Below are 24,645 nucleotides of genomic sequence, written 5' to 3' on the forward strand. Positions count from 1 at the left end.
CAGTACGAGAAGCTTATTGACTACTAAGCACGGTCACAGTTATCACGATAGCAGCGGGAACAGTGAACAGCTGGATTAAAGCATGTCATTCTATCATCCCCACAGATTAGAAGCAGTCAGATGGTTGGAGGATCAAGGGGCTGTGGATGTAGAGCTCGACCAATCAGACTGCATCCACATCTGAATCTACTCATTCTATATGCATACAGTAAAAAAAAAAAAAAAAAACATTTTATTAAAGCACACGAGTGAATTAAATTATTGACATGAGTTGGAAAAAATACAGAACAACTGCTTTAGTCTGGCATATTCATCGGTTGAGATTACAGTTTATCAGCTGTGGCTATTAAGTCTAAACAATTTCTTTGATTTTGAAAAAATCTTATTTTTTAAAAAAAATCTTGGGTTTGTAATGGATGGTTGAAAGGGAAATCACACTTGGTCTGAAGAGCATTGCAGGCTATTGACATTGTAATATGTTGTAATGTCTCGTTTGGGTGAGATAAAACACATTTGTCATCCTACTGAGCATTGATTAAACACCTCCATGATGCAGACTTACATTTTACAATTTTGAAACAAACAAACAAAAAAAACAACAAACAAAGAACATCCACAGTGGATTTTATCATAAAATCCACTGAGAGCTGCACACATCTATGCTACAACTACTGTAGTTATAAGAAGGCAAAATATCACCACTTAGTCATTGAAGAAAAGCATCAGCTCACCATACATCCTGAGCATCCCGCGGTGGATCGCAGAGACATTCATGTCAACAGCAGATGCGTCCCAGTCAAACAGGCTCGGAGAGAAATGTTTGAGGACAGGATGGATGAAAAGCACATGAGCCTCAGTGTGAGTTTTAATACTCAGCTTTAATCCGCATTCGGCCGGGATGTTCCACAGAGCCACAGTTCACCAGCTTGGTATGAAAATGGATTGTGATGAGATGTTACACACAAACTGCTGTAGTGTGTGCAGAGAGACGGTTTAACATGACTTAACAGCATGATTTAACTGTTGTTTTTTTTATATATTATTATTATTATTATAATACTAATACTCTTTAATATCAGTTTGGTTTTACATAAACACAGTTAAAAGTACTTTTAAATGAGTTTCACTAGAATTCCCCTCCTTTTCATATCCAAATGGTACAGTAAACAACTGGTGGGATAAATAGCTGTAATCAATACATACAACAAGCCAACCATAGCCAGAGCATTAATATGGCCAAAAATGCCCTTTTTTTTCTGCTTTTAATAATTAACCTTTCATCATCTCCACAACAGTCATGAAAAGATGATTATGTCACATCCTGTTCTGTGCATTTTAGTGTCTTGTCATCTGTAATCCTGCACATTTAGGCTGCTGTCAACTGGTCAGACGGCAAATCTGAGTACTACTAACATTAATATTTATTGTTACATGCTTGCCTTGAAGACAAATGAAATAAATCTGTAAAAACTGCAGATTGGTGGACAAATGCCTCAGTGGTACATCATCTCTGACTCTGGCCAACTGACAATGTAAATTTAAATGCTCTTTGATCACGTGTAATTATGCTGAATTATTTTACTGAACAATAACTGAATATAATAATTATACAGACTAAGATGCATGTTCACAAACAGGACAATGTAGTCACATCACTACTGATCATGTAAATGATATTTATGTATAATTTTGTTTAAGATCAATTCAATGTCACACAGTAGTGAAGTTTATTCTTTACAGAGTTTATTCATCATAACAGACTTGAAGGTACTTTGGAAAACAATTAATAAATTATTTAAATTCAAACATTTAAGCTACAGTATCTGAAGCAAACTAAACACAGGAAAGACCCACTGACACATTAATATGATAACGTGAAATCAACTGCATTCGGTTACGTGTGTGCCAGTTGATGCAACTTGTGTTACTGACTAGGCTCATTCACACATAAACAGTGGATTTATTCTCTTCTCCTTAACAAACTAAAAATGAAAAATGATTCATGGATAAGGCTGAATAAATGACTGCACGTAAAACTTGGTTTGAGTTCCATTTGCATATAAAAAGTATTCCCCTTTACTTCCACTTCACGGACACTGCAATCACCTGCTATATGCTAAAGATGACATTTTTGTAATTAAAACTGCTTGGTTTGGAAGTTACCAGAGTTTCTTGTAATGTTCATGTTGTCGTCTAAGAACATTATTTTGCATTTCTCATGACAAAATTTGGGGTGAGTTTTGTCAGGAATGATGAACAAAAGTGGTTCATTGCTGTCATTTCCACTCTACACTGTATGTGTAAAAGTACTTGTTGGCTAGGAAAGTTGATCCTCATATTGCTTTCTGAAACAATCTCCAGCAGGGAAGAAGTCCCAGCAACGCTCCTGGTACATCTTCCACACGTACGACTCCTAAAATAGAGGATGTAAGAACAAGAATTCGAAGGAGGACAAAGCATGACACCGAAAGGATAATAAAACAAAAACAACAAATAAAACTGTAATAAAACAATTCAGACTAACCTGCCCAGTGTGCTCGGTCTCATCTTTGTTGATAAGGTACATTAAGAAGAACCTGAAAAGGGCTCATATGTTAATAACTCTTATTTATACATACACACACACACACATGCAGTACATGCCCACGCTGTAACATAGAGAAGATACACTCACATATAATTAGCCAGGTTGTGTTCATCAAAGGTGTGGGTCTCAAAGCCATGTGGAGTTGTATCAAAGTAGTCACTTCCAATGCCACATATGAAGCATTTGGTCTGCACAAAAACGGTGATGAGGATTAAAACTATGCCGTACATACATAATGTAAACACAAGTGTTATATTTATATGATCATGCTGTACCTCCATGTCTTCCTTGACCTGCTCCTGTTGGTCTCTGAGTTCTCCAAAGGCATCAATGATCAGACCTGCAGTAACATCACAATAAGACAAGTTTGTAAAATCTAAAAAAAGTTTCAAATTTTAAAAAGTGTCTTCTACGCCAGTGCTGACTTTACCCTGAATAATAGCCAGTAAAATGACAATGACGAAGAAGAAGAAAGTTATATCGAAGACCACTCGATAGAGCTCGTATTCATCGCCAGCAGGGTCCTCGATCTCATCTCCAATGCCTCCGCCAGCACGCACGCCCACATACATGTGGAAGAGGTAACACTGTGAAGTAAAACATGCATCAGTAGGGAGGCTTGGTATCAGAGTGCACATTCTTAGGTCACCAGAGACTTACAGTCATCATGTCATCACATTTCATGTCTGGTTCATCCTCATCCTCACTCTTGTTGTAAAACTTGCGGAAGAAATTGAAGGCAACTACGGTGTAAAGGTACACCACCACAGCCAGCAAGCCCACTGTCATCATGAGCTGGCAGAGACAAGAAGGACAAAAGAGTTACTACATTCTAACTGAAGCAATGTTGACGTTTGTTTTTATTTTTCCTGCACTTGCCTGTTTGCCATTGTGTGTGACTGATGACAGGATAGTGCGCAGAGTCTTGACCCCCATGGCTATGTCCAGCAGGTGGCAGGCGAAGAAGAAGTTGTTGTAATGCCCAAGCAAAGACATTATCATGTACCAACAGAGGTATAAGAAAGTCTACAAAGAGACAACAAGGAAGGTTATTTCAGTGCTTAGAGGTAAGGCTGTGTATTGTATAATATAGAATACTGTAAATTTAGGTTTGCTTACACCGTCTGTGAACACAACACCAAATTTCCAGATTTGGTACTTCATGTCAATGGAGGTAAACCTGAAAAAAAAATACAATATTGGTTGATATTCACTTTGAATGAACAATATCTGATGTTTGTTGGTGTAATATGTCCTGTACCATGTAAACACAGAGTTGTCTGGCTCTTCCTGTTTCTTCTCATGTTGCTGACTCACATCCAAGGAGGCTAAATCGACACCCAGGAGTTCAGCAATTCTTTCTCTGCCATAAATGTCTCCGTATTTATCCAGAACCTGGACACAGAAATTACATTAAGCATTAACTTGCTCTTGAGAGCCCACTTTAAAGCCCATCAAAATCAAACATAACTCACCTTTCGTTTGACAAATTTATCCCAATAATTGTTTGGGAAGGAGCTGTGAAACAGAGAGGACACCATTTATTAATCAAAATGAGGAAAAAATCTGTTGGTGTTCAAATAGTTTTCTTGTTTGCCTACTTAATCTTGAAACTAAGAAGAAGCATCTGAAAGGAGACAAAGGATTTCTTCCACATACGGTGTATTCAGAACCAGTCGGTCCCACTGGCCCTTAATGTCATCATCCTCGGGCTGCTCGGTGATGTAGAGGCCATCAAATTCCAGTTTTCTTGCAAGTTCCTTCTCTCTTTTGAAGATCACCAGTGGAATCTGCCAAAAACAAATGCTGTTTAACTACAGTATGCAAGTTTTTGGAATCGCCTGGTGTATGGCTGAACATGATGCATGATGCAACAGTATACAAAGAGTGTATATATGTATAAGAGTGTATATATATAGTGTATATGTAGATGTTATCTCGCAAAAGTGTCAAATTTTACACAGCAAATCAACAATACACCCGTACCTTGAGACAGTTGTAGCCGATAATAGCGATGAATGAGATGACTGTATGAAGGGCGGCAAGGAAGGCCAGTGTGGGCTGCATGTAACCAGTGCTCTCCTCTAAATAGTAAAAAACTGGGACGTCTTCCTCGTCCTCTTCTCCTCCTTCACTTATTCCAGATCCCTCGGCCTCTTCCGCTGAGCCTTCAAACAAGCCAAAGCCTTCAAACAGCCCACTTCCCTCCGACAGTCCAGACCCTTCCATCTCCTCACCGTCTGGCGGGGTGTCAGACACCTAAAAAAAGAACATATAGAGAACACACACTTTGGTATAGTGGAGTTCTCTCTGACTGACCCTCACAGGCATAAAAAACAGCAGGGAAAATATAAGAGTGTATTTTTTTGTAGTCAAGAACATAATCATTGAAATATTAAATAATATTTTTACCCTGTAGAACAGCAAAATGAAGTTCAGGGCAAATGCGAGGAACAGAGCCAAAAAACGTAGGTTGTAGAAGTTTCTGGACAGATAGTTCTGCAAAAGACAGATGGATATTTTTTAAGCTTCTGGTGTACATTTTCAGCCCAAATCAATTCTGAAAGAAATACTAGCAAATGTGTCACCATAAACTTAATTCGTTGGGTTTCCAGCTCAGTCCAGATTTGGAAACCTTCCTCCCTTTTCGACCTCTTTTCCTTTTTCTTTGCAGATTTCTTTGGTACTTCCGGCTGTTTTTCCTCCTTGGTCTGGGTTTCCTTCTCTGTTTTCTCTCCGGTTTCAGCACTGACAACCAAACACAGTAGGGCTATTGTTTTATTTCTGCAGTTCATCACCACCAAAAACAAATCATGATGCTTTATTGCTGTCACTGCTGCAGATGTGCAACCCTTTGAATTCGCCATCTGTCTGATCTCTCTTATGTCCTCTTCCCCTATAGAGAGGCCCATATCTACAATGCTATATCTGATACCATAACTTCCATTCTACAACTGTACCCCACATTATGTATGGGTATTGATTTTAATGATGCAGTATTTTGGTAATTAGCACAAGTATTGCATTGCTGCAGGAAAATGATCCAATGTATGTATCAAAAGTATGAATTCAAAATATAAACTTCATACCATCCCAAAAGTCTAGTCTGTCATCTAGAACCCAACCAGGAAGATGTTACATGGAGAGAAAACTGACATGAACAACAACAACTCCTGGTGTCTTACTCAGCCTTTTCTGGTTCTGGAGGAGGTTCCTCTGCAGGAGCAGGTTCAGGTGCTTTCTGGCTAGCATCAATCTCTTCAGGCAGCTGTAATAATGCACAAAATACCAACAATGCTTCAACCTTCCCTTTTTAATTATTTATGTTTTTCTTCCTTTTTGTTTAAACAAATATACTATACAGTACATGAAACTTCAGAAATCTATTAAACAAAATAATGTAAATAACTAAATTGCTAACCACTGAGAAACTGGATTGATAATACTAACAAACTTTAAAAAAAAAAAAAACTCACCATTTTCCTCTTTGTTATGGGAGTTCCTTCAGGAGTTGGAGGTTCAACAGGTGACTCCACACCCATGTCTCCAAGTCCACCTGGAGCATCAATACCTGGTATCCTCCCACCCTCTTTTTCCTGGGTATCCTCCTCTTCCTCCTCTCCACTACCAGTCTCCCCAGTGTCTGTTACACCTCCGGTGTCTTGTTCCTCCCCTGTCCTCGGCTCCCCTGGTCCGTCTCCATGCACATCGTCCTGCGTGGGATCTGGCATGCTTGCTAAAATCTCAGTAACTGTGATATTTTTAGCTCCCTCCACTAAGCCACCACCAAACAGTGCTTGCCAGATGATCATAAAAAAGCCTTTGCATATGTTGTAAATGAAGTGAAGTATACTCATCAGGATGGTCCAGAAAAAAGTGGACAAAGCCACAACAATCTCCTTGATGGTCATCTTCCTCACTCTTCGATACTGTCTGCGAAGGTTGCGGAAGGTGAAAATGCTGAAGAAGCTTATCATGCTGTTTATGAAGTCTGCAAAGGCAGAGGTTGATTCAGGCTGCCCTTCCTCTCCGTTGATGTCCTCATCACCTCCTCCACTTGCTCCCCCTCCTGGTCCTCCCTCACCTCCACCTTCATCTCCTTCGTCATCCTCTTCTCCCTTTTCCTCCTCCTCCTGCTCTGAAATTTGGGAGGCTATGTTCATCTCAAAGATGGTGTCCTCACAGAAGTTGACAAACATTTCCATCTTCTCTGATTCACCACCCTCATTGACAACATCAAAGATAAACTGTCGCTTGGACTCTCTGACCTGGGGCATCTCCCACTGTCTGCGGTTTACTTCACTGATTTCAAAGTAGATGCGCTCAATCTTTCTGCTGGCACCCATTATTTCAATACGTCCCAGGAAGGGGCGGAAGTAGTTCAGCACACTATCTGCTTGTTCTAAGAAGTTCTGTAGCCTGCTGTCATGGGGGACGTGCTCAGACAGGTTGGTGAGCAGCACTGCGATGTTGAACCCAATGTCCTTGGCAGGTTCCTGGAAGCGATTGGCGAACTCCTCATAGTGGATCATATCATTCTCATCTGCTTCGGAACAGGACAAAAGAAACTGGATCTCAGAAGGGGAATACTGCTTTTGACTGTCCATGGCCTTCTGGAAGTCCTTCTTGGAGATCAGCCCTCGAGGGTCTGTGACGTAATCCCGGAAAGCATCCGAAGCCACAATGTCTTTAAGTTTTAGGAACATGTCGAAGAACTTGAGGATCATCTCCACATTGCTGGAGGACTCAACCAACATGTCTACCATCTGGCGGGCAATTGTACCATTTACCACATTTCCTGAAAAACAGTGAAATTCAAACAGCGGTTTGAAAAGAACAAGACAGGAAAAGATGAAAACTGTTTAAAACTATGCAACAGATAAAATTCTTTTACCCTCTAACAGTGAGAGTAACATGACAACCATGTCTTTCTGTAGATCAAGAAGCTCCTTCAGCAGACCAATCTGGCTGGAGTCCTATGACCATAAAAAGATCTTACAGTAATGATGACAGATCTTGGATCATTTGAAAATATTAGAGGTTTTATGTAGATTTGTAAAGATGCAGTTGTGACTGGTGAAGTGGGAAACACAAAGTGCCAACAGTTATTACACACAATTATTTGAACATATAGAGACCCAAATACTTGTTATGATATGAGGTGTACATTCAAATACTGTGTGTTGCATACAGTCACATTCACAACAAAGAAGGTGTCGCATAAATAAGTTAAATAACCAAACCCTCATGCTGAGAGAAAACTTGGATGTAAAAATGTAAACTTCATCAACCTGCTCAAGCTTAAATAAAAAAAGAGTCAACACATTTGTTAAATACCTAATAATGATAACATTATCATGATTATTATTATGATTTCTATATTTGTGTATATGAAATACAAACAAGTTAACTATGTAAGCTAAGCCAATCTGAGTGCTTTTGTGACCCAAAACAAACATCTTTGCTTGTAAAAATCAATCAATAAAGGTTCCATCTGCAACACTGTGGTTGCCACCTGTGCAACAAAAAGTCAGCAGCTTGTTATTGTGCACCAACACTCCAACATCTGCTGATTCATCATTTAATTAATTTAATTAATCTTATTTTCTTTATATGCTTTGTGTTTGGACATACATACCGTCATAATACTACAATACAAATAATTCATGCTGTACATATATATATATTTTATCTAAATATATTAATGCTCAAATACCGTTATAACCAAAGCAATGCAGAGGCCACAAAGCAACACAACACAAATTAAAGCATTATGTTAATAATTAATGAAAGAAAGTGGCAAAAGAATCGTAACTCCTGTTAAATGTGTACACACAGAGTGGATGTCACATTAAAATGTATATTCCAAAAGCAAATAATCTCATATTAAAGTGTAAACTCCAACAGAGGAGGTTAAAAGTCAGTCTCGCTCTCAGGAAGTTTTGTAGTCACCTGCTTCTTTGTTAATTGATTGAGCAAAAACAACGTTTATTGCTTTTAAAGTTTTTGGTGTTATACTTACCAAGGCAAAGCATGTGGTGGTAAGGAGAATATGGCTTTATGTGGTCCAGTACGCATAAGCAGAGCTGCTTCAAGATTTTGTTGGATTATGAGTTTTAATGTTTTATTTCAAATTATAGTTTGGTGTATTTTGGAATTTTTAAAAAGGGTGAACTCTAGTTTTATACTCCTTGAATAGCTATCTAAAAGCTAAAGTAAGCAACTGATGATTGTACAGAAAATAAATAAATAAATAAAGATAGATGCAGTAACTTTTTAACTTTAAACCTTTCAGATGAGAACATATTTTTCTATTTTTTGATTGTATTATATTTATTTTTTTATTTTTTTTAAGTGTGTATTTGATTGAATGACTTTTCAAAAGCTTTCACACACATTGTCTGCATTTCAAAAACTCACTTACAACCTTATGTTCCATTTTGTTTGGACAGATAGTGCACTCAGCACTAAAAAACAAATTTTAAAAATAGACATTCAATGTAATAAAGAAACATTTAGCTTTGCATCTTTAGTAGCTTAATAAATTACTCTTCACAGTAATATTATTTATCAATAAAGAATCTCCTCATGAAAATGAAGGCAGTTTGCATTTAGCATAGGCAGGTTTAATCTGTCCTCTGCTGGACAAAACTAATGGATGGATTTGTGTGTGTGTGTGTGGGGGGGGTGTTTTATATTGTAATTTGAGCTAAATGGGACATAAAATTGTCCTTTGGCATTTATTTCATTTAAATTTTGATTAATAAATGCATACATAAAAAGGACATAGAAATAACAATGAGCATTGTATTGGCTTTATTACTTTGTTTGATTTGTTTTAATTTGGGCATTTTAGATCTTCAGTATCATGCAGACATTTCAAATCCAGTACTCTTATTTCATCTTTAGAAGCAGGTGGATAGAAAACAAGCTGTTAAGAGAAACCAACGCTGAATAAATTACAAGCTAGTAAACACAGTATCACATCAATAGATAAATAAAATAGATACATACTTTACCCTGCATTGACCATGTGGAGGAAGTTTAAATAATAAATGAATTATTCAGTTGTTAAACAATTAAAAACATTATTACATTTTCAGATGCCTGTGTGTAACACAAATATTTTCTTTGACAGTAAAATAATGTTTGAAAGTTTGACTGAATTTACTCACTGAATAAAACATCACATCTTTTACAAAAGTACTAAGATTAGAGGTTAATTTTTGGAATTACCATATCTACTTCCTGTTCACTGGTTTTCAATAGTACTTCAAATACGGTGCAAAACAAAATATTGACACTTGTGGGAATATCAGGTCAGGAAGGACAGCGCACGGGAAAGTAATTTGTGTTAGGTGCATTACATGTGTCAAGTGTACGCTGAGCTGGGAACTCGGGGGTGAACAATGGCTCTGCTCTTAACTTGCATGTATGATTAAAGTGTTACGCGTGCAAAACATAATAATAATAAAGGAGTGCCATTAGCTTGTGATTTTCCTGAAAGTATTTTGACCTTTCATTTGAAGTAATAAAGTTAACCATTTGAGTCTGAAATCAGTGTGATTCCATATTTTTAGTCAGGCTGATTTGTTAAATTATTAAATTACAAAAAAAATGTTTTTTTTATTTTAATAATTAATGCTTTTTTAATAAACTAAACAGCAGAGAAAAGGGAATGCAACAACGTATATAACATTAAATGTTTATGAAAGACTTTTTTGTTTATACCAGACATTTTGAGTTATCAGAGAAGGAAAAGCACAGGCGTTCCTAATAACATTAATGACAATTCTATTCAGGAGTCCCCATAAGTCACAAGAGAGTGAGCGAGACAAGGACCCTGAATCTAAAACATGTAAATGGTATTCAGCCTCCACAGCCAATATTATTTCCACCTGTGACCCAACCCCCCGTGACATGTCCATTCAGAATTGAGGTGGATGTGAAGAACCACACTGAAACCAGTCCATACTCAGGGTACAAATGAATGGCTAAAATACTTGCTGAAATCCAAAGCGAATGTGCTCTCTAATATTCAGGCATAGTACCATTTATGCAGTATACTACTCAAAAAAAGTTTCCAAGCATGTTTACTATTAGGCTTGTGCAAACATAGCTCTTTCATGCACACGTGAGGAGCCTTTGCATGGTTTATACTGTTATACCTATATGTACCCAGTAGAGGTAAACACAGAACAGCCACAAAAAGGCATTCCTGAAGGCTTGATAAGAATGAGGTGTTTAGTGAACTTCCACTAACATAATGCACAGAGAGACTCATGACAGCTACAGAGAGCCAAAATGAAACAGAAAAAGAGCATCAGTCCACAACGCTTGGTTCTAAACAGCATCGTGATTTAAATGGTTACCACTGATATCTTTCAAAGTTGCTGAAAATAAAATAAGTGATGACATCAAAGTTGCATAACAGATATATTTAATCAGCATTGATTACATAAATGTAAATCGAGATCAGTAATCTCAGTCCAAACATGAAGTTGCAGCAAGGCAACAATGAGTTTATGTCTTCTTTTATTTTATACATATGCAGCTAGTAAATATTTTTTCATTTAGAAAGTATAATTAATGAAATCATATGTGGTTACCTGTGCCAGCTTCATCATCATGTGGGCAAAGACATGAAGGAACCCAACAATAGCATCCCACAGCCTGCTGTGAGCCAGGGACTGCTGGTTGCCGGTACATGGGCCCTGATGAGAGACACTGTGTATCAGACAGCTAACAAACAACCAGCTGGTGTAAAGAATGAAAATGCCTGATTTGTTTCAAATTTTACCTGAATGTATTCAGTTAGACTGTTGAAAATCTGCTTTGCCACCGTCATAGCTTTGGAGAAATTCTTTTTCCCTGGGTCATCAATGACGTCCTTGCCAGAGTAATACCAGTAGAAGTCACTGATGGACTCCTTGATTAACAAAAAACCCCAAAACAAAACAGAAATGCAGGTACGCTATTAACATATCATTAAAACAGTTTTTGTTCAAATAAGATTTTTTTTTATCAGGTTAAAGGTGTACATTTTTGACATATAAAACCCTTCTGACTTTAAAATACTATATACAGAATACTTACAGGATTCTGATCATCTTACTTTCTTGATTATCTGAGCTGGGGGACTATAAAATGACTGAAAATCCATGATCGAAAACAAAGTTTAATAGCATAGTTGAATGGGAACAACTAGCTACACACTCAATGGCACATTTCACATAGCACATTTTTTACGACAATATAATCCACTCTATGGCTTTCCAAAGTTTAATTTTTAATCTTTAATAACTGTGCCATCTTTAGGTTGAATCAAAAGTTGCACCTGCAGTCGGAGGAGGTAATCTACGGTACAGATGATGATGTTGATGGTCGTCGTGCTGCCAATCTGTGTCCGCAAGTAGTTCTGAAAATCTACATCAAAATAGAGATCATTTGAAAATAGTACCATTCGACAACATATTGAGTAAAGTATAGCTTGGTTTGAACTGATTTTTTTTTTTCTCTCATTTGAAGCAGGTGTTATTCTCACCATTATTGTGACCTTCACAAAGCAGCTGCAAGAAACGGAAAAGGTCACAGGTGAACTCGTCATCGGCCATCACTTTCTCATCTAAAAAAAAAAAAAAATCAGAAATTAAAAGTTAAATTACATCCTGAAATCAGGTTGGCATCGCACTACATACAATAGTAGAAAGTCTTACTGGTAATTACTGAGAATACACAGTGTGAGGATGGCAGATAATATTTATTGCTCAACTTACCATCGTCGCTCAATCAATTTTAGTCACAGACACGGCAATATTCACCTCTGACTTTTGATTTTTGTTTTTACAATCAATTAAAGAATGTCACACTAAACTGTCTAAATAAAGTTAATAGAAGAAATACTGACAATGGCCTGACATATAATCACAACAACAACATCACATGCACACAGTTAACATAAAAACAGGTCTTGCAGTGAAAAATCGACACAGAAACATACTAGACATACAGTCACATTAACAACACATATAAACTAAGAAGACAATAATAACATGGGGATTAACAGATAAAAAGACAGAATTAAAGTTGAAACATTACATTACTCAGGGGTGAACTGGTCACCAGGAGTTTCAACCTCTTAGTATTTTTTAGTTTTTTAAAATTATACAATTATTTTTTTTAGGTGTACATCATCCCAGTATATTCAATTATTCTGAAATATTCTCTAAACAATAGTCTGTGTATGTAGTTCTTTGTTCTCTTTATAAAGTCCCAGTCCACCACTGGCTGTAATGAATACACACACAGATGCAGAGTCATACAGCACACAAAACTTTGCTCTGAAGCAGCAGAGTTATAAGAGAGGTTGGAGCATTGTCCACCAAAATGTTGAAAGGAATCCAGCACATAACATCAAAGGAAGGGACTACACATTATTTGGCTAATGACTTCCAACAGACTTGGAACTGAATGGAACTGTTTAATCCCTTAAATTTAAGTCGCACAGAAAAAGCTCAAGAGTCAGTGTACTCAACTATACCAGGATATTCTTTTTTGTTTAAATAGTGTTAAAATAATATTCTGATAGATTTGTGAATACCAAGTCTTGTAAAGCTTTTACTCCCAGTTGTACTAGTTTTTCATGAGCAGAAATAGCCAGATTCCATTCACTGCCTTTTGTAACAAACAAGAAATGCGAGGGGGGGGTCACGAGCTATAAACATGAAAGATGGACAGAGGCATCCAATCCTCTCTTGGTGGAGTTTTTGTGTTAGACACAAAAGTGATGGAGGGACAGCGGAGAGAAAGAAGAGTGAGAGAACAGAGAGGCAGATGGACAGAAACATGATTTACCCCGATCTAGGTTCAAGTCTGAGGACCATGAAAGGAGGGACAAGGGAGAGGTGGCAGTGATCGTGGGGAAGGGAGAGAGGATCAGTGTGTTGACAACAGTAGAGGACTAAGAGATGAGGAGGGGGAGATTAACAACATTCCATGGCAAATTCATTCAGGTAGAATTTCCAATGAACCTCCAGAATTAGATGGCAAAAGTTGGTCAAAGAGTAGATGAAGTCCAATCAACAAGTCAAACTACCAGACATACTAAGAGAGAAAAACTTAAAACTAATTCAAGTTAAATTAAATCCTTAAATCTAATTGTATAACAGTTACTAAGTGTTAATAATATTTAATGTTAGCAGACTAATCATTCAATTAAATTCAGATTTGTACAGTAAATGTCACAGATGGAAGATGAATTAATAGATGCTCAGAATGGCTTCATATCTATTAATTTACATCTTATTTTGACTGATTAATTTATTTCATATGTTAATGGTCACAAGGGAAATACCTTAAAATACCTTGACCAGCAATTTCTTTGACTGTCTCACTATACTGTAAAATCTGACGCTGGATAGAGCAGAGTTGTCTGATCTGTAATAATCCTTCCAAAATGAACATGGTTTTGCTCTAAAATCCAAAATTTTGCACACAGCATGAACCTAATTTTCTGGACATATACAGTACTTCAAGTCAAGTGAAGACAACCAGACATTGTTCAACAATATAAAACAAGCATGATTTTGATTTTCATTCAGCTTATTTTGTTGTGCACGGATGCCAAGCCTAAATCATAAAATGTTGTAAGTGATAAGAAATGATAAAATGTTGTTCACAGGAGTATTGCCGCTATTTCAAAAAGTTGTGGTACAATGAATAACAGTAACATTTGGTACTCACTTATTTTTGTGCTGTTGAATAGTCTAGACTCTATAAATAGTTTATACAGACCTGCCATAGCTGCTTTGAATGTGTTCACTTTGTTGTTGACAGAATATGCTTTTATTCCTCATTCAGATAAAATTAAACTACACTTATACCCCAGTGCTGGTGATTATCAGCCTTATAGTGTAATTGGATAGGTGAGGTAAGTGTATTGAACAATGTAATCTGCATCATCAAACAATGCGGATAATCTATTAAATGATAATATTAAACTATTATACACTGTGATATTTTGCCAGCTGTAAGGGTAAGGAAACTTACTGGTGCCCTCCTCTGAAACCATGCCCAGCCCTTCTGCCTTGTTCTGCCTCTCAAAGGCATTTAGATCCAGGACACTGCAGAGGACATAAACCCATGTTCAGATGTGCATTCCCACCTCCTCAAATTAATACATTTAAGCAACTTTACAGTTCAGTTGTTGAAAATTGTGTTCACTGATTGAAAACTGACCAGCATGTTTGCATCAATGCTTGGACACTCAAAAAGAAGCCGACATCCTTCTTATCCTTCAAGTACTCCAGCATTTTCTGATGAAAGAGAGAAAGTAATTGATAAAAACATTCTGCTGTAAAGGTAACTTCAATTTCAAAATGACACAATTTAAAAGGTTTGTTTTCAGAAGAACACATACCTGTTGAACCTCACTGTTTCCACCATTAAGGATAGAGATACCCAGTTTGAGGGTTGTAGTCACCATTGGGCCAGTCTCACCTACATTAAAAAAAGTCATAAACTTGACAAGGGCAATCTGAATCACATCACAGGCATGTTTTCAGGCAGTAAGTGTTGACCAAAGACTGGCAGCAAGACTACCTTTGCAGGCACTGATCATCTGCAAGACCATCTCTGCAGCCCCACGATTATGTAGTCTGGACTGCTGGTACAGGAGCCTTTGTTTCTCCATTTCTTTTTCCTGTGGTGGACACAAACATTTTGAGCATTTTGCTGCCGTTATAGTTATCATCGAGAATTTAAATAGATAGAGTGGACTCTTTCAGGTCAGTTATTTGATTAAATATTCAGTCTTCAGTACACCAGGATTAGGTTACATCAACTCTTCATGAAGTCATTGTTAATTTTGAACATGAAGTCATTCCCAGTCATTCTTTTCAGTTTCAAACTAATGATTAATCAAATCAAGTTGCAATACTAAAACTTATAAAATGTCTTAACTAGTAAAGACTATAGGAATGCGTAAATCCAATGGTCTACAGCATTGTTCAATCAAGAGCAATGAATTATGCAAATAGGAAGTCATGGTAGCGTCCTTGGCTGGTATAGCTTCAAAATATTAGAAACTTAGTACACAAAGTACAAAACAAACCTTTTGTAAATGTATACATACTTGAAAAAGGTGTTTCAGACTTAGCAGTATTCATACAGTTTGGAATTAAAGGGGAAATATGTGAGTATGATAAGCCAACTGGTTTTATTTCCTCAATAGATCAAATGTTACTAGCATAATGTTTTGTAATTTGAGGTATGCTGTGTTTATTTTGTATTATGTAATGTGAAGTCTCAAACATTTACAACATTATCAAACATAATTTAGCAAGTTTCCGGTCTGACACAAAGACCATATCCCAAAAATGCAAAAACTTGCTTATGTGGTGCAACCGCTCAATTTAGTCATGTTTACAACTTCACTTATTAAACACAAACTTACGATGAGCTGATGTAATTGGTGCCATATGTTTAAATGTAAAAAAAGGTTGTTCAATAAAAAGTTGTCCATTCTATCAATTCATATTCTCAATTTTAATTTAGATTCACTCTCCTTTCACTCTCCTTTAACTCTGCACCTTTTTACTCCCTAATCGACTTTTTTTGTCAAATGGTCCATAACTGTAACAATAAATATGTATATAATAATACTATAAATATGATCTTTAAAGAAAAAAAAAACTATTACTATAACTAATTAAAGTTACTAATTAAGTTCTGTGAATTATCTCTCAGTAAAGTCAATCTTGCATCTTGCAATCTTTCCACTTTGTTTTGGGTCAAAATATAAAAATATAAATACATTTCTCTTTCTGTTTTACACTTGCACTCATTCTGTCACCTCACTTTATTAGTCATGGAGTTGTTACACTACTTCTTCACGTTTGCTGGCTGGAGCAAGCGTTAGACTACAGGAAACAGGCCCATTGGCTAAGCATTTCAGGCATACAGCTTACCAAAGTGTCTTTGTTGTAGCAGCGCTTCAAATAAGATACTTTGGACAAGCACTGTAATCCCTCTGTATCAGAGATATTTCTTTGGCATTTCATTGTAGCGTGCCATTGTTTTAAGTGATTTGAAATATTCATGTACAATAAATTTCTACTTGCACTGATGCACAGTTTTTCTAAACAGGAATGAAATGCCATTGATAAAAAGAAAGTGACAATCAAAGGAATATCTCTGAATCCAGAAGACAATCTGACATTTCTCTGTTCTCAGCCACATCACAAATCAACTTGCATCCCACATCCTGACCCTAAATCAGCAACCACCCTGCCACCCAGTGCCTCCCCCCCTCCCGTCCCACACCCAACCCCCCTCCCACCCACCCACATATGCCTGGCCAAGCTCTACCCACTATGTGCCGTGCAGATGGACCTCAATATGACACTGCAGTCCCTGACTATCTGATGAAACCTGATTATGAACTATGCATTATATGATGTGTAAGAATCAACGTTTAAAGCTCTGACTATGTGTATGAATATATAGCTCGCATGTTCTATGCTGGCTTTCACTGTAGTCTGTCAGTATGCTATGTGAGTGGGGGAAGGGAACATTGATTAGTAGCATTCAGTTAATGAAGACTGGTGTCATAAGGGTGAGAAGGATTACATGGAACGATGGGGAAAGAGACAGAGAGAAAGACAAATGGAACAGTAATAAAAACTGGGACGAAGGACATCACTAGTCAATGAGTCTGTGTTAAATCACATACATTTTCAGTAGAGATTTGAATTTGAATGGCCTTTCATAACACATCCAATGTCACCTCCAGGCTTTTTGAACAGCATGTCTAACTCCCCAGTTTGATATAAGCTCTGACACATTTTGAAGGCAGTTTTAAATGCTTAGAAACATTTTTAGTGGTTTGAAGCAACAGTAAGTGTTGACAAATCACAAAAATTCTTAATGGTCAAAGAAACAAAAACAAATCTCACTGTATTCTTTACAGTAGTTAGTTCAGCTCCAGTTGCTTCCAAAGAGGAGTCAGCAGTCATAAACCTGACACAAGGAAGAAATAAAGGCCTGCACAGTGGCAGCTGGTGTTGCCTTTCAAAGTAAACCATACAGTATAAAAAGCCCTGCCAGTCCACTCCAGTTCCATGAGCTGTAAAGAATAAAACTACAGGAATAGTAAGCTAGTGTGGTAGGCCATACCCACTTTATTATATATCCAAAGTGTCTTATATTATCCATCAAGTTGAGGTGACAGCTGATTTTAACAACTTGTTATTAGTGTAATGACCATTGTTTTGGTTATCATTGTTATTATACTTGATGTTAAATTACATTAAGTTCATTTAATCTAATTAGACCCAATCCAGATTTAAGGCACGACAAAGTGTAATGTTTCAGGTCTTTTGAAAGAGAAAATGGTACATTTAAATAGTTGCAGTGCTTGTCAAAATTATACAGTATTTTATTTCCTCAAGTTGTAAAGCGATTTGAAAAGATTAGGGCGCACGTAGTAATTTATACAGTAAAACAAACAAACAAAAAAAGCTCTGGATTGGAACTTTGAGTTTCTAAATTGAGAAACTCACAACGAATGATGCACGGCATACAGCAGAAGAGACAGAGCACAGACAGAACAGACAGAGGTAACGAGACAAAACAAAGAAAGAGAGAGAGAGGTGTGGTCGTGAAGTGATGTGCCGATGATGAGGTCACTCAATGCTTTGAGAGCTACCGCTCCACTGTGTTCCTGGTCCCCAGCCCCTGGCCGCCCATTACCAGTTCTGACTGTCGCACCTCAAAGGACCTCTCATCCTCAGCATTTTCCAACATTTCCTCTCCCCATTCTTCTTCCTCACCAATATGGCAACTCTAAATAAATGGAGAGCAAAAGGACGTTTTAAGGTACATTTACACACTATGAAACCACAAGTCATGGTCAAAACCCTCTGCATTGACTCACCTTTGCCATAATGTCGGCATATGCCATATAAAGATGATCCGTATCAAGTTTACTAAAATAGGAAAGATGAAGAGGATGCCAGGTGAAAAGGGAATAACATGATGTACTGTAATTATACCATATTTATGTATTTCAGTGTGAATGCATCAGCTGTCTGACCTCTTTTCTGTTAGAGCAGTACGACTGAAATGCAGAATAAGCTGGTGGAGGGGATCTGGCTTTGTTTCCTTTTCCTCTTCTTCATCTCCTTCCTCTTGCTCCAGTGCTTTCTGAGAAGCATATGGAGTGTAAGGGTAATCAGTGGCACAAAAAAAGTAATTTCAGAAGAAACAGATGTGAGATGGCACTCACAGATAAGTCATCTATCATCCTATCCTCAAATGAGTAACCCTCAGAATGAAGCCAGTTTCGCTTGTATCCCTCAAGGAACATGTTTGAAGCTCTGTGTCTGCAATGTAAAAAAAAAAAAAAAAAAAAAAAATTTAATTGCGTTTTTATACTTCTGTCATGATTATTCGTTAGTTCTGACAGCTTTCTCACCTTGGAATGTTGTATAGTGGCGTCATCCTAAAGCAAGCGACCACAGCCCTGCGTCTCTGCTTGGACAACAGTTTGTGCCACACCATCTTCTTGGATTTAAATGGGTGCTCCGTCTGTACCAGAGAGGGTAAACATTTCCAAAGTGGCCAGAAGATTTCATGCTTGCTTCTTATGTAAGGTGGGAAAAGTTATATATTATATAGCACAGTTTAAAACTTTAGAATTGTATCTGAGAGGACTTTTTGAAGGGTCTTTCATGCTTTTAGGGTGCGGAAAGTCCTCTGTAGAAACAGATGTTATTTTGTGTGAAGGGTTTGCAGAAAACAATCAAAGGTTTTGTATGTGTAGAACAAAATGCTGTAAAATGATTCAACCAGATAGACAACTGAAAGGACATAAAAAGACAAAGATATTCCAGAGCGATTTGCTCTCTCTGTTTATATCAGCAGTCATTTCCCAAACTCTCTGCTGCTGTGTGTCTACCACAGTTAGTGTGATTGAAAATGACAGCTCACCACTTCAAGGTGGTAGAGGACAGCAGAGACCTCCTGCACTCTCTTGACAACTTTCATCGGGGCATCAGCATCTTCAGCCTTCCCAGCCATCTCCTTGTACAAGGCCATCTGCCAGCGCATTGAAGGGTTGTCCACCTTTATACAACACAGAGATACAGAGCTTCCTGAAATGGATTGTGACTAATCATCTATTATCACAAAACTGATTCTTGAGAAGTAGGGGGTGTTACAATGTACAAAATGTATAAAAAAGATATACGTGGATTAACTGTTAATAACACGCATATGATAACTTTGCAATAATATAATACCATTATCATGAATTTATTTGACCATGATAATCTGATGCTGTGACAGCAATACTTGGAAGTACACATAACATTATTGGACCAACAGTGCAGGAATTATACCTTGCCCTGGAGATGAAGGTTGTTCTGCAGGAACTCTCTTACTTCTTCATCAGTGTCTCTCTGTAAAGTAAATTGGTTTGTCAGCCATTGTCCTTCTACAAATGTTTCAGGAGGTATAACTGCAATGGAATGGCTACTACAGTGAACAAAAACAAAACTACCAAAGAGTATCTGATCTTTGCCAAGTTGATAAGCTCCTGATCAGCGGGAGAGCACATGTTGAGGCCTATGGGGAGCATCTTTTTCAAGGCAGCTACAATAAGTGAAGTCTGCACAGAGTAACGATCTCCGCGTCTCTTTTTCTTGGTACGTTCCGTATCTGAGCCTCCACCCTGAGAAAAGGGACAATAAACCAAAAAAGCATTCACAATATCTCATAAAATGTGAGAGCTATGACATCACAGTTAACACTGTGTTGGATCAAACACATTACAGCCTTTATTCAATACCAGGCAATCACTTTCATGGACATAAGTCTTCATTAGTAAATACCTTTTCTTACTTATAATGCTAGGAATGACTGTAACACCAGAGAGCAAAAATGCAACTGATTCTATACAGTATGCAATGGTACCCCACATCAGCTTACACTTTAATTGAATTCAGTCAGCACTTAAAGTTCATAACAAACCATGGTGATCATTTTAATACTAACTATTGATCATCCTACTTTTTAGTTATGACAGACCACAAGCTGTTTATTCTGTGATGACAGTAGATCTCTTCAAGTAGAAAAACTCAGCAACATTCACTGGGGGTTCTTACTAATCATATTACTGTCAACAATATAAAAATAAAATGTAAGTGCTTACACAAGACTATCTATTTGCTCTTATTCCCCAAATATAAAGATTGTTGTTTCTCTGAGCTCAGACTGGTAAGTAGAGGGTATAGTGAAAATGTGAGGGCAAAGTGGGGATATAGCTGGCTTTGGGGAAGGGAAACTGAAAGGAATGGGTCTTATAAGAACGTAAATCAGTGAAATTGCATTAACAAAACATGCAACAGATGCAAGGAAACCGATTTCATTCAAGTGACAACCCATCCAACGTTCCTTGAATGAATAGCTAAAACAAACTCGTGTTTTTCTCTAATTCTCAGGTCAATTTTGTAACAATCACAGCCTTTGGTGATTAGGTTAAGATTAAAATATTAGATGACGTTACAAAACAGAACTCTTGAAATTAGAGTTATACTGATTAGTGGCAGGCTGTTAAAATCACACAGCTACCGTAAAACAAACTGTCCATGGGAAATGTCCCAGTGCTCGGCTCCTGAACTCCTGTTTCTCTGAGAGTTCAGTTCTTCTGTTATCTGCTCTTTCTGGAGGCCTTGAAGATGTGGAAGTGTATGTGAGAGCTAACGATATATAAATGAATTTTGCAACATGAATGTTTAGTCTAGTAAATGCATGCTCAATGAATAGTTCACAACAGGTGTTTCTGTTTGAGCCATAGTAGTGTAGATAATAGGATAACAGTAACGGCCTCCTCACACAAAAGCGCAGGGTGCCAAGTTAATGGACACTGGATGACTGCATTGCTAAGTACTGTGCTTCTATTACAAATATTGCCATTAGAAAGCACTAGAAGCACCTCATTTGGGCCACTGACCACTAACAAGTACAAAGTCAGTTATTATGGTGTTGTACAGTGGCCTGAGTGTGTAAAGCTTTAGTTTTGTTTGCGAACATAATGGCTGAATTTTACAGGTAGGTCTGTTCGTTAACTGATTAACATTAAAGCTGAAATGGAAAAACAAACAGAAGAGGCCAGTTACAGGCTTTCTTTTCATTATAGGTGTTTGTAGGGATATGAGACATGTACCATTAAGTTAATCCCAGGGGCCTGATTCCCCACTATCCAAGTCAAATAACAATCACTATGGTTGCCAGATGTACATAAGCCACTGTTCCTGCTGCAGTTCAGTGCCAGATGCAAGTGTGTTATGACAGACTAGTATAGAGGAAACAGGGTGCAAAGCATTTCGGAGAATAATTTAGATAATAAGAGTGAATTAATGTATTGGTTAGGTTCATGGTCACATTATAAAGAGGGAACCCAACAAATGTTTTCCAGAAGTCTGATTCAGTGATGTTAAGCATCAAGTATTGTGTTAGTGTGGATACTAGGGAGTGTAAAGGAAACTAAAACATGATGTGAAATGGCATTTCCAGAGAGGAGAGAAGAAAGAGCACAGAGAAGACTAACACCATCCCCTAGTGGCAAAAAGCTGCATTACAAAAGCTACTGGTCAACCATTTTTCAACGAAAAGAAACAGAAGACATTCTAGAAGACTCCAACTCATCTATGGTCAAAAAAAGAGCAAACTCAGTGACAGGATGATGGCACTGTGCTCTCACTGCCACCTTAGGCTTGGTGTAAAGCCCAGTGCCATGAGCCCAACTCTTCAGCTGAGTACTTTCATCAAGCGCCTCCAGACTCCCCTCCTCACACACTGGCAGGACTGGGGAAGGCCTTTACATCTGGCCTGTCCGTTTGTCCAGTGATCCTTTGTGAGAATAATGTGAATGTCTCTCCTTACTGTGCATTCATTACAGCTGTTCCTTATGTATAATTTTTTTGTCTACAAGAGGTGTAAATTTTAGCTTTGTGTTGGACATGGAGTCATCCAATCTGAGACTGAGACACAAGTGTACACACTGTGGTATCTCCATGCTAATGGAAGTGTAAGTGGATCCAAACTCCATCTGTTGCTCCTTTGAAGAAGCTTTTGGCTAGGATTTTCATATGCTATTAATATAAAGAACTATTTATAGCAGTCACTTGTGATAAACTCCAAAGTATTCGTGACTTAGTAGATACAGCTGCATGTACAGAAAAAGCATTTGTCACTGGCAATAATTAGCTACTGTGGATCATGCCCCTCTGAATGGAATGCGCACATCTTTATGTGTGTGTGTATGCACATGGTAGTGACTTGTGTGCGACAGTGTTTCTGGATGAATGTGGATCAGATGTGCCAGTGTGCTGGAGAGGTTGATGAAAAGCTCCCCCAGAGTGAGGTGCCATGCGGTCAGCACAGCGGTCGTGCAGGAACAAAGTCTAACCTCTGAGTCCCCGCCCTGGAAACCCAGCCGCAACCCAAAAGAAGAGGACAAGGGACAGCCAAAGAGAGAATATTGTTAACACAGCTGCTATTGTTCTCAAATTTGTGAATTAAAATCAAATCTCCAAAACTTTGGCTATAGGCTTTGTAATGTTTAACCAAGCCGAATAACTGAAAGACACTGAAAAAAAAAATCTTTTAAAATCCTCTAGATAAGTGCCTTTTTGTTTTAGATTGCTTTGATGGATTACAGTCAGTGATAGATGCATCGTTTTAAATTTCCAGGCCACATTAAAGATACTATGGAATTTAATAAATAACCGTTTATAACTGACTTAAAATGATCGGTTAAGTAACCAAACTTTAAAATCATGATAAAAAAAAAAAACGAGGGCACAAAGAAAGAAACACATACAGTAGTTACACCATATGCTTGATTTGAGATCTGACACTATATCAGCCCCACTGCAGCATCAGCTCTGCTTTTCCTTAACTCACCTTGCTCATTTTACTCTTGCTGTCAGCGGTGAGGAATGACATGTTATTGATCTCATTTATCACCACAAAGTTCTGTTCCTCTCGTTTGAAGTTCTACGACAGAGGGAGAGAATAGAGATAAATACAGTAAAGGGTGTGAGCTGCTACAGATGGCGGCATTCAAAGGCCAAATGAACATACTCACATGAGACTTGGACCAGAAAATAAAGACCTCTCCAACCATTCGGAAGAGCTCCTCTGCATCTGGGTCTGGGCATGTCAACCACCTTGCTCTGTAGAAGAACAAATTACTTTAAGTTCAGTTAATGAACAATTTATGAAAAGTTAAGTGCACTACGTTGCAATTCCGACAATACCAGGTGGGATTCACAGTTCAAAATGTATAATATGTTGGTGTTTGTAATTTTATTGTACCTGTTATTGTCCACATAGCGAATAAGTAGAGGGTAGAGGGCATACAAGTCTCTGCAGAGGACAGCAAACTCATCACGTATAGTGCCATCTTCCTCATCCCCCTCTGATTTCCCCTCCATCCGCAAATGGTCCTCTTCAGCCACCACCTTCGAAGTGCGTTTCTTCAGCTTCTCCATTGTTGGGATGAAGTGGGACTTGAGCATTTCTGGCTTTGCCCTGCTGACAATTGGCTGTGAAAACACTAGGACGGAAAACAAATGGTGTCATTTCACCTGTACAAAAACATATCTGGGTGCACAATGTGACATATTCCTAGAGTTTAAAACAATGCTCACCGGCCAACCTCTTCATCCAAGAGGCTTCATCAATACCCAAGTTGTTCACTACAATTTTCATGATGCTGCCCAAAAGCTGATTGAGGTGTTCCGATGTGACATTGGTGCAGAGCCGGCCCTCCATCTCAGGGAAGTTCTCAGGACCCCTCTCCCACCATCGAGGCAGGTAGTTACACAGCATGGGCAGAGTGATTTCAATCACATGAGGCATCTCAGTATAACGAGCCCCCGACTCTGCCAAGTCCCCGATCTCCTTTAGCAAAGTATCCAGCTCAGGTATGTCTGGACATAATTCCTGGACCTCATTGGGAAGGCCCAAGACTTTGTCATTTACAAGAAAAG

General features: G+C 38.0%; 1 protein-coding gene across 1 annotated transcript in view; it reads right to left on the reverse strand.

The window, feature by feature from the left end:
• Positions 1–1,726: 1,726 nt before the first annotated feature.
• The window catches only part of LOC124070718 (ryanodine receptor 1-like), a 46,248-nt gene continuing 23,329 nt past the window's right edge, over positions 1,727–24,645 (reverse strand). Inside the window, exons 71-110 of the mRNA XM_046410878.1 lie at positions 24,304–24,624; positions 23,969–24,209; positions 23,739–23,826; positions 23,555–23,647; positions 23,058–23,072; positions 20,148–20,318; positions 19,987–20,046; positions 19,577–19,711; positions 19,062–19,174; positions 18,873–18,969; positions 18,681–18,790; positions 18,522–18,573; positions 18,338–18,430; positions 15,188–15,287; positions 15,006–15,085; positions 14,825–14,901; positions 14,636–14,709; positions 13,442–13,459; positions 12,132–12,212; positions 11,925–12,013; positions 11,388–11,516; positions 11,197–11,301; positions 9,602–9,607; positions 7,482–7,563; positions 6,064–7,385; positions 5,773–5,855; positions 5,176–5,335; positions 5,000–5,086; positions 4,574–4,846; positions 4,247–4,377; positions 4,063–4,105; positions 3,849–3,982; positions 3,707–3,767; positions 3,467–3,613; positions 3,248–3,382; positions 3,018–3,174; positions 2,863–2,927; positions 2,675–2,775; positions 2,525–2,576; positions 1,727–2,413 (exon numbers count right to left, since the gene is read on the reverse strand). Coding sequence (XP_046266834.1) covers positions 2,318–2,413; positions 2,525–2,576; positions 2,675–2,775; positions 2,863–2,927; positions 3,018–3,174; positions 3,248–3,382; positions 3,467–3,613; positions 3,707–3,767; positions 3,849–3,982; positions 4,063–4,105; positions 4,247–4,377; positions 4,574–4,846; positions 5,000–5,086; positions 5,176–5,335; positions 5,773–5,855; positions 6,064–7,385; positions 7,482–7,563; positions 9,602–9,607; positions 11,197–11,301; positions 11,388–11,516; positions 11,925–12,013; positions 12,132–12,212; positions 13,442–13,459; positions 14,636–14,709; positions 14,825–14,901; positions 15,006–15,085; positions 15,188–15,287; positions 18,338–18,430; positions 18,522–18,573; positions 18,681–18,790; positions 18,873–18,969; positions 19,062–19,174; positions 19,577–19,711; positions 19,987–20,046; positions 20,148–20,318; positions 23,058–23,072; positions 23,555–23,647; positions 23,739–23,826; positions 23,969–24,209; positions 24,304–24,624 — 5,477 coding nt within the window. The 3' untranslated portion in view covers positions 1,727–2,317. The remainder of the gene's footprint in view (positions 2,414–2,524; positions 2,577–2,674; positions 2,776–2,862; positions 2,928–3,017; positions 3,175–3,247; positions 3,383–3,466; positions 3,614–3,706; positions 3,768–3,848; positions 3,983–4,062; positions 4,106–4,246; positions 4,378–4,573; positions 4,847–4,999; positions 5,087–5,175; positions 5,336–5,772; positions 5,856–6,063; positions 7,386–7,481; positions 7,564–9,601; positions 9,608–11,196; positions 11,302–11,387; positions 11,517–11,924; positions 12,014–12,131; positions 12,213–13,441; positions 13,460–14,635; positions 14,710–14,824; positions 14,902–15,005; positions 15,086–15,187; positions 15,288–18,337; positions 18,431–18,521; positions 18,574–18,680; positions 18,791–18,872; positions 18,970–19,061; positions 19,175–19,576; positions 19,712–19,986; positions 20,047–20,147; positions 20,319–23,057; positions 23,073–23,554; positions 23,648–23,738; positions 23,827–23,968; positions 24,210–24,303; positions 24,625–24,645) is intronic.

This window comes from Scatophagus argus, chromosome 14 (assembly GCF_020382885.2).
Source record: "Scatophagus argus isolate fScaArg1 chromosome 14, fScaArg1.pri, whole genome shotgun sequence".
Taxonomy (NCBI): Eukaryota; Metazoa; Chordata; class Actinopteri; family Scatophagidae; genus Scatophagus; species Scatophagus argus.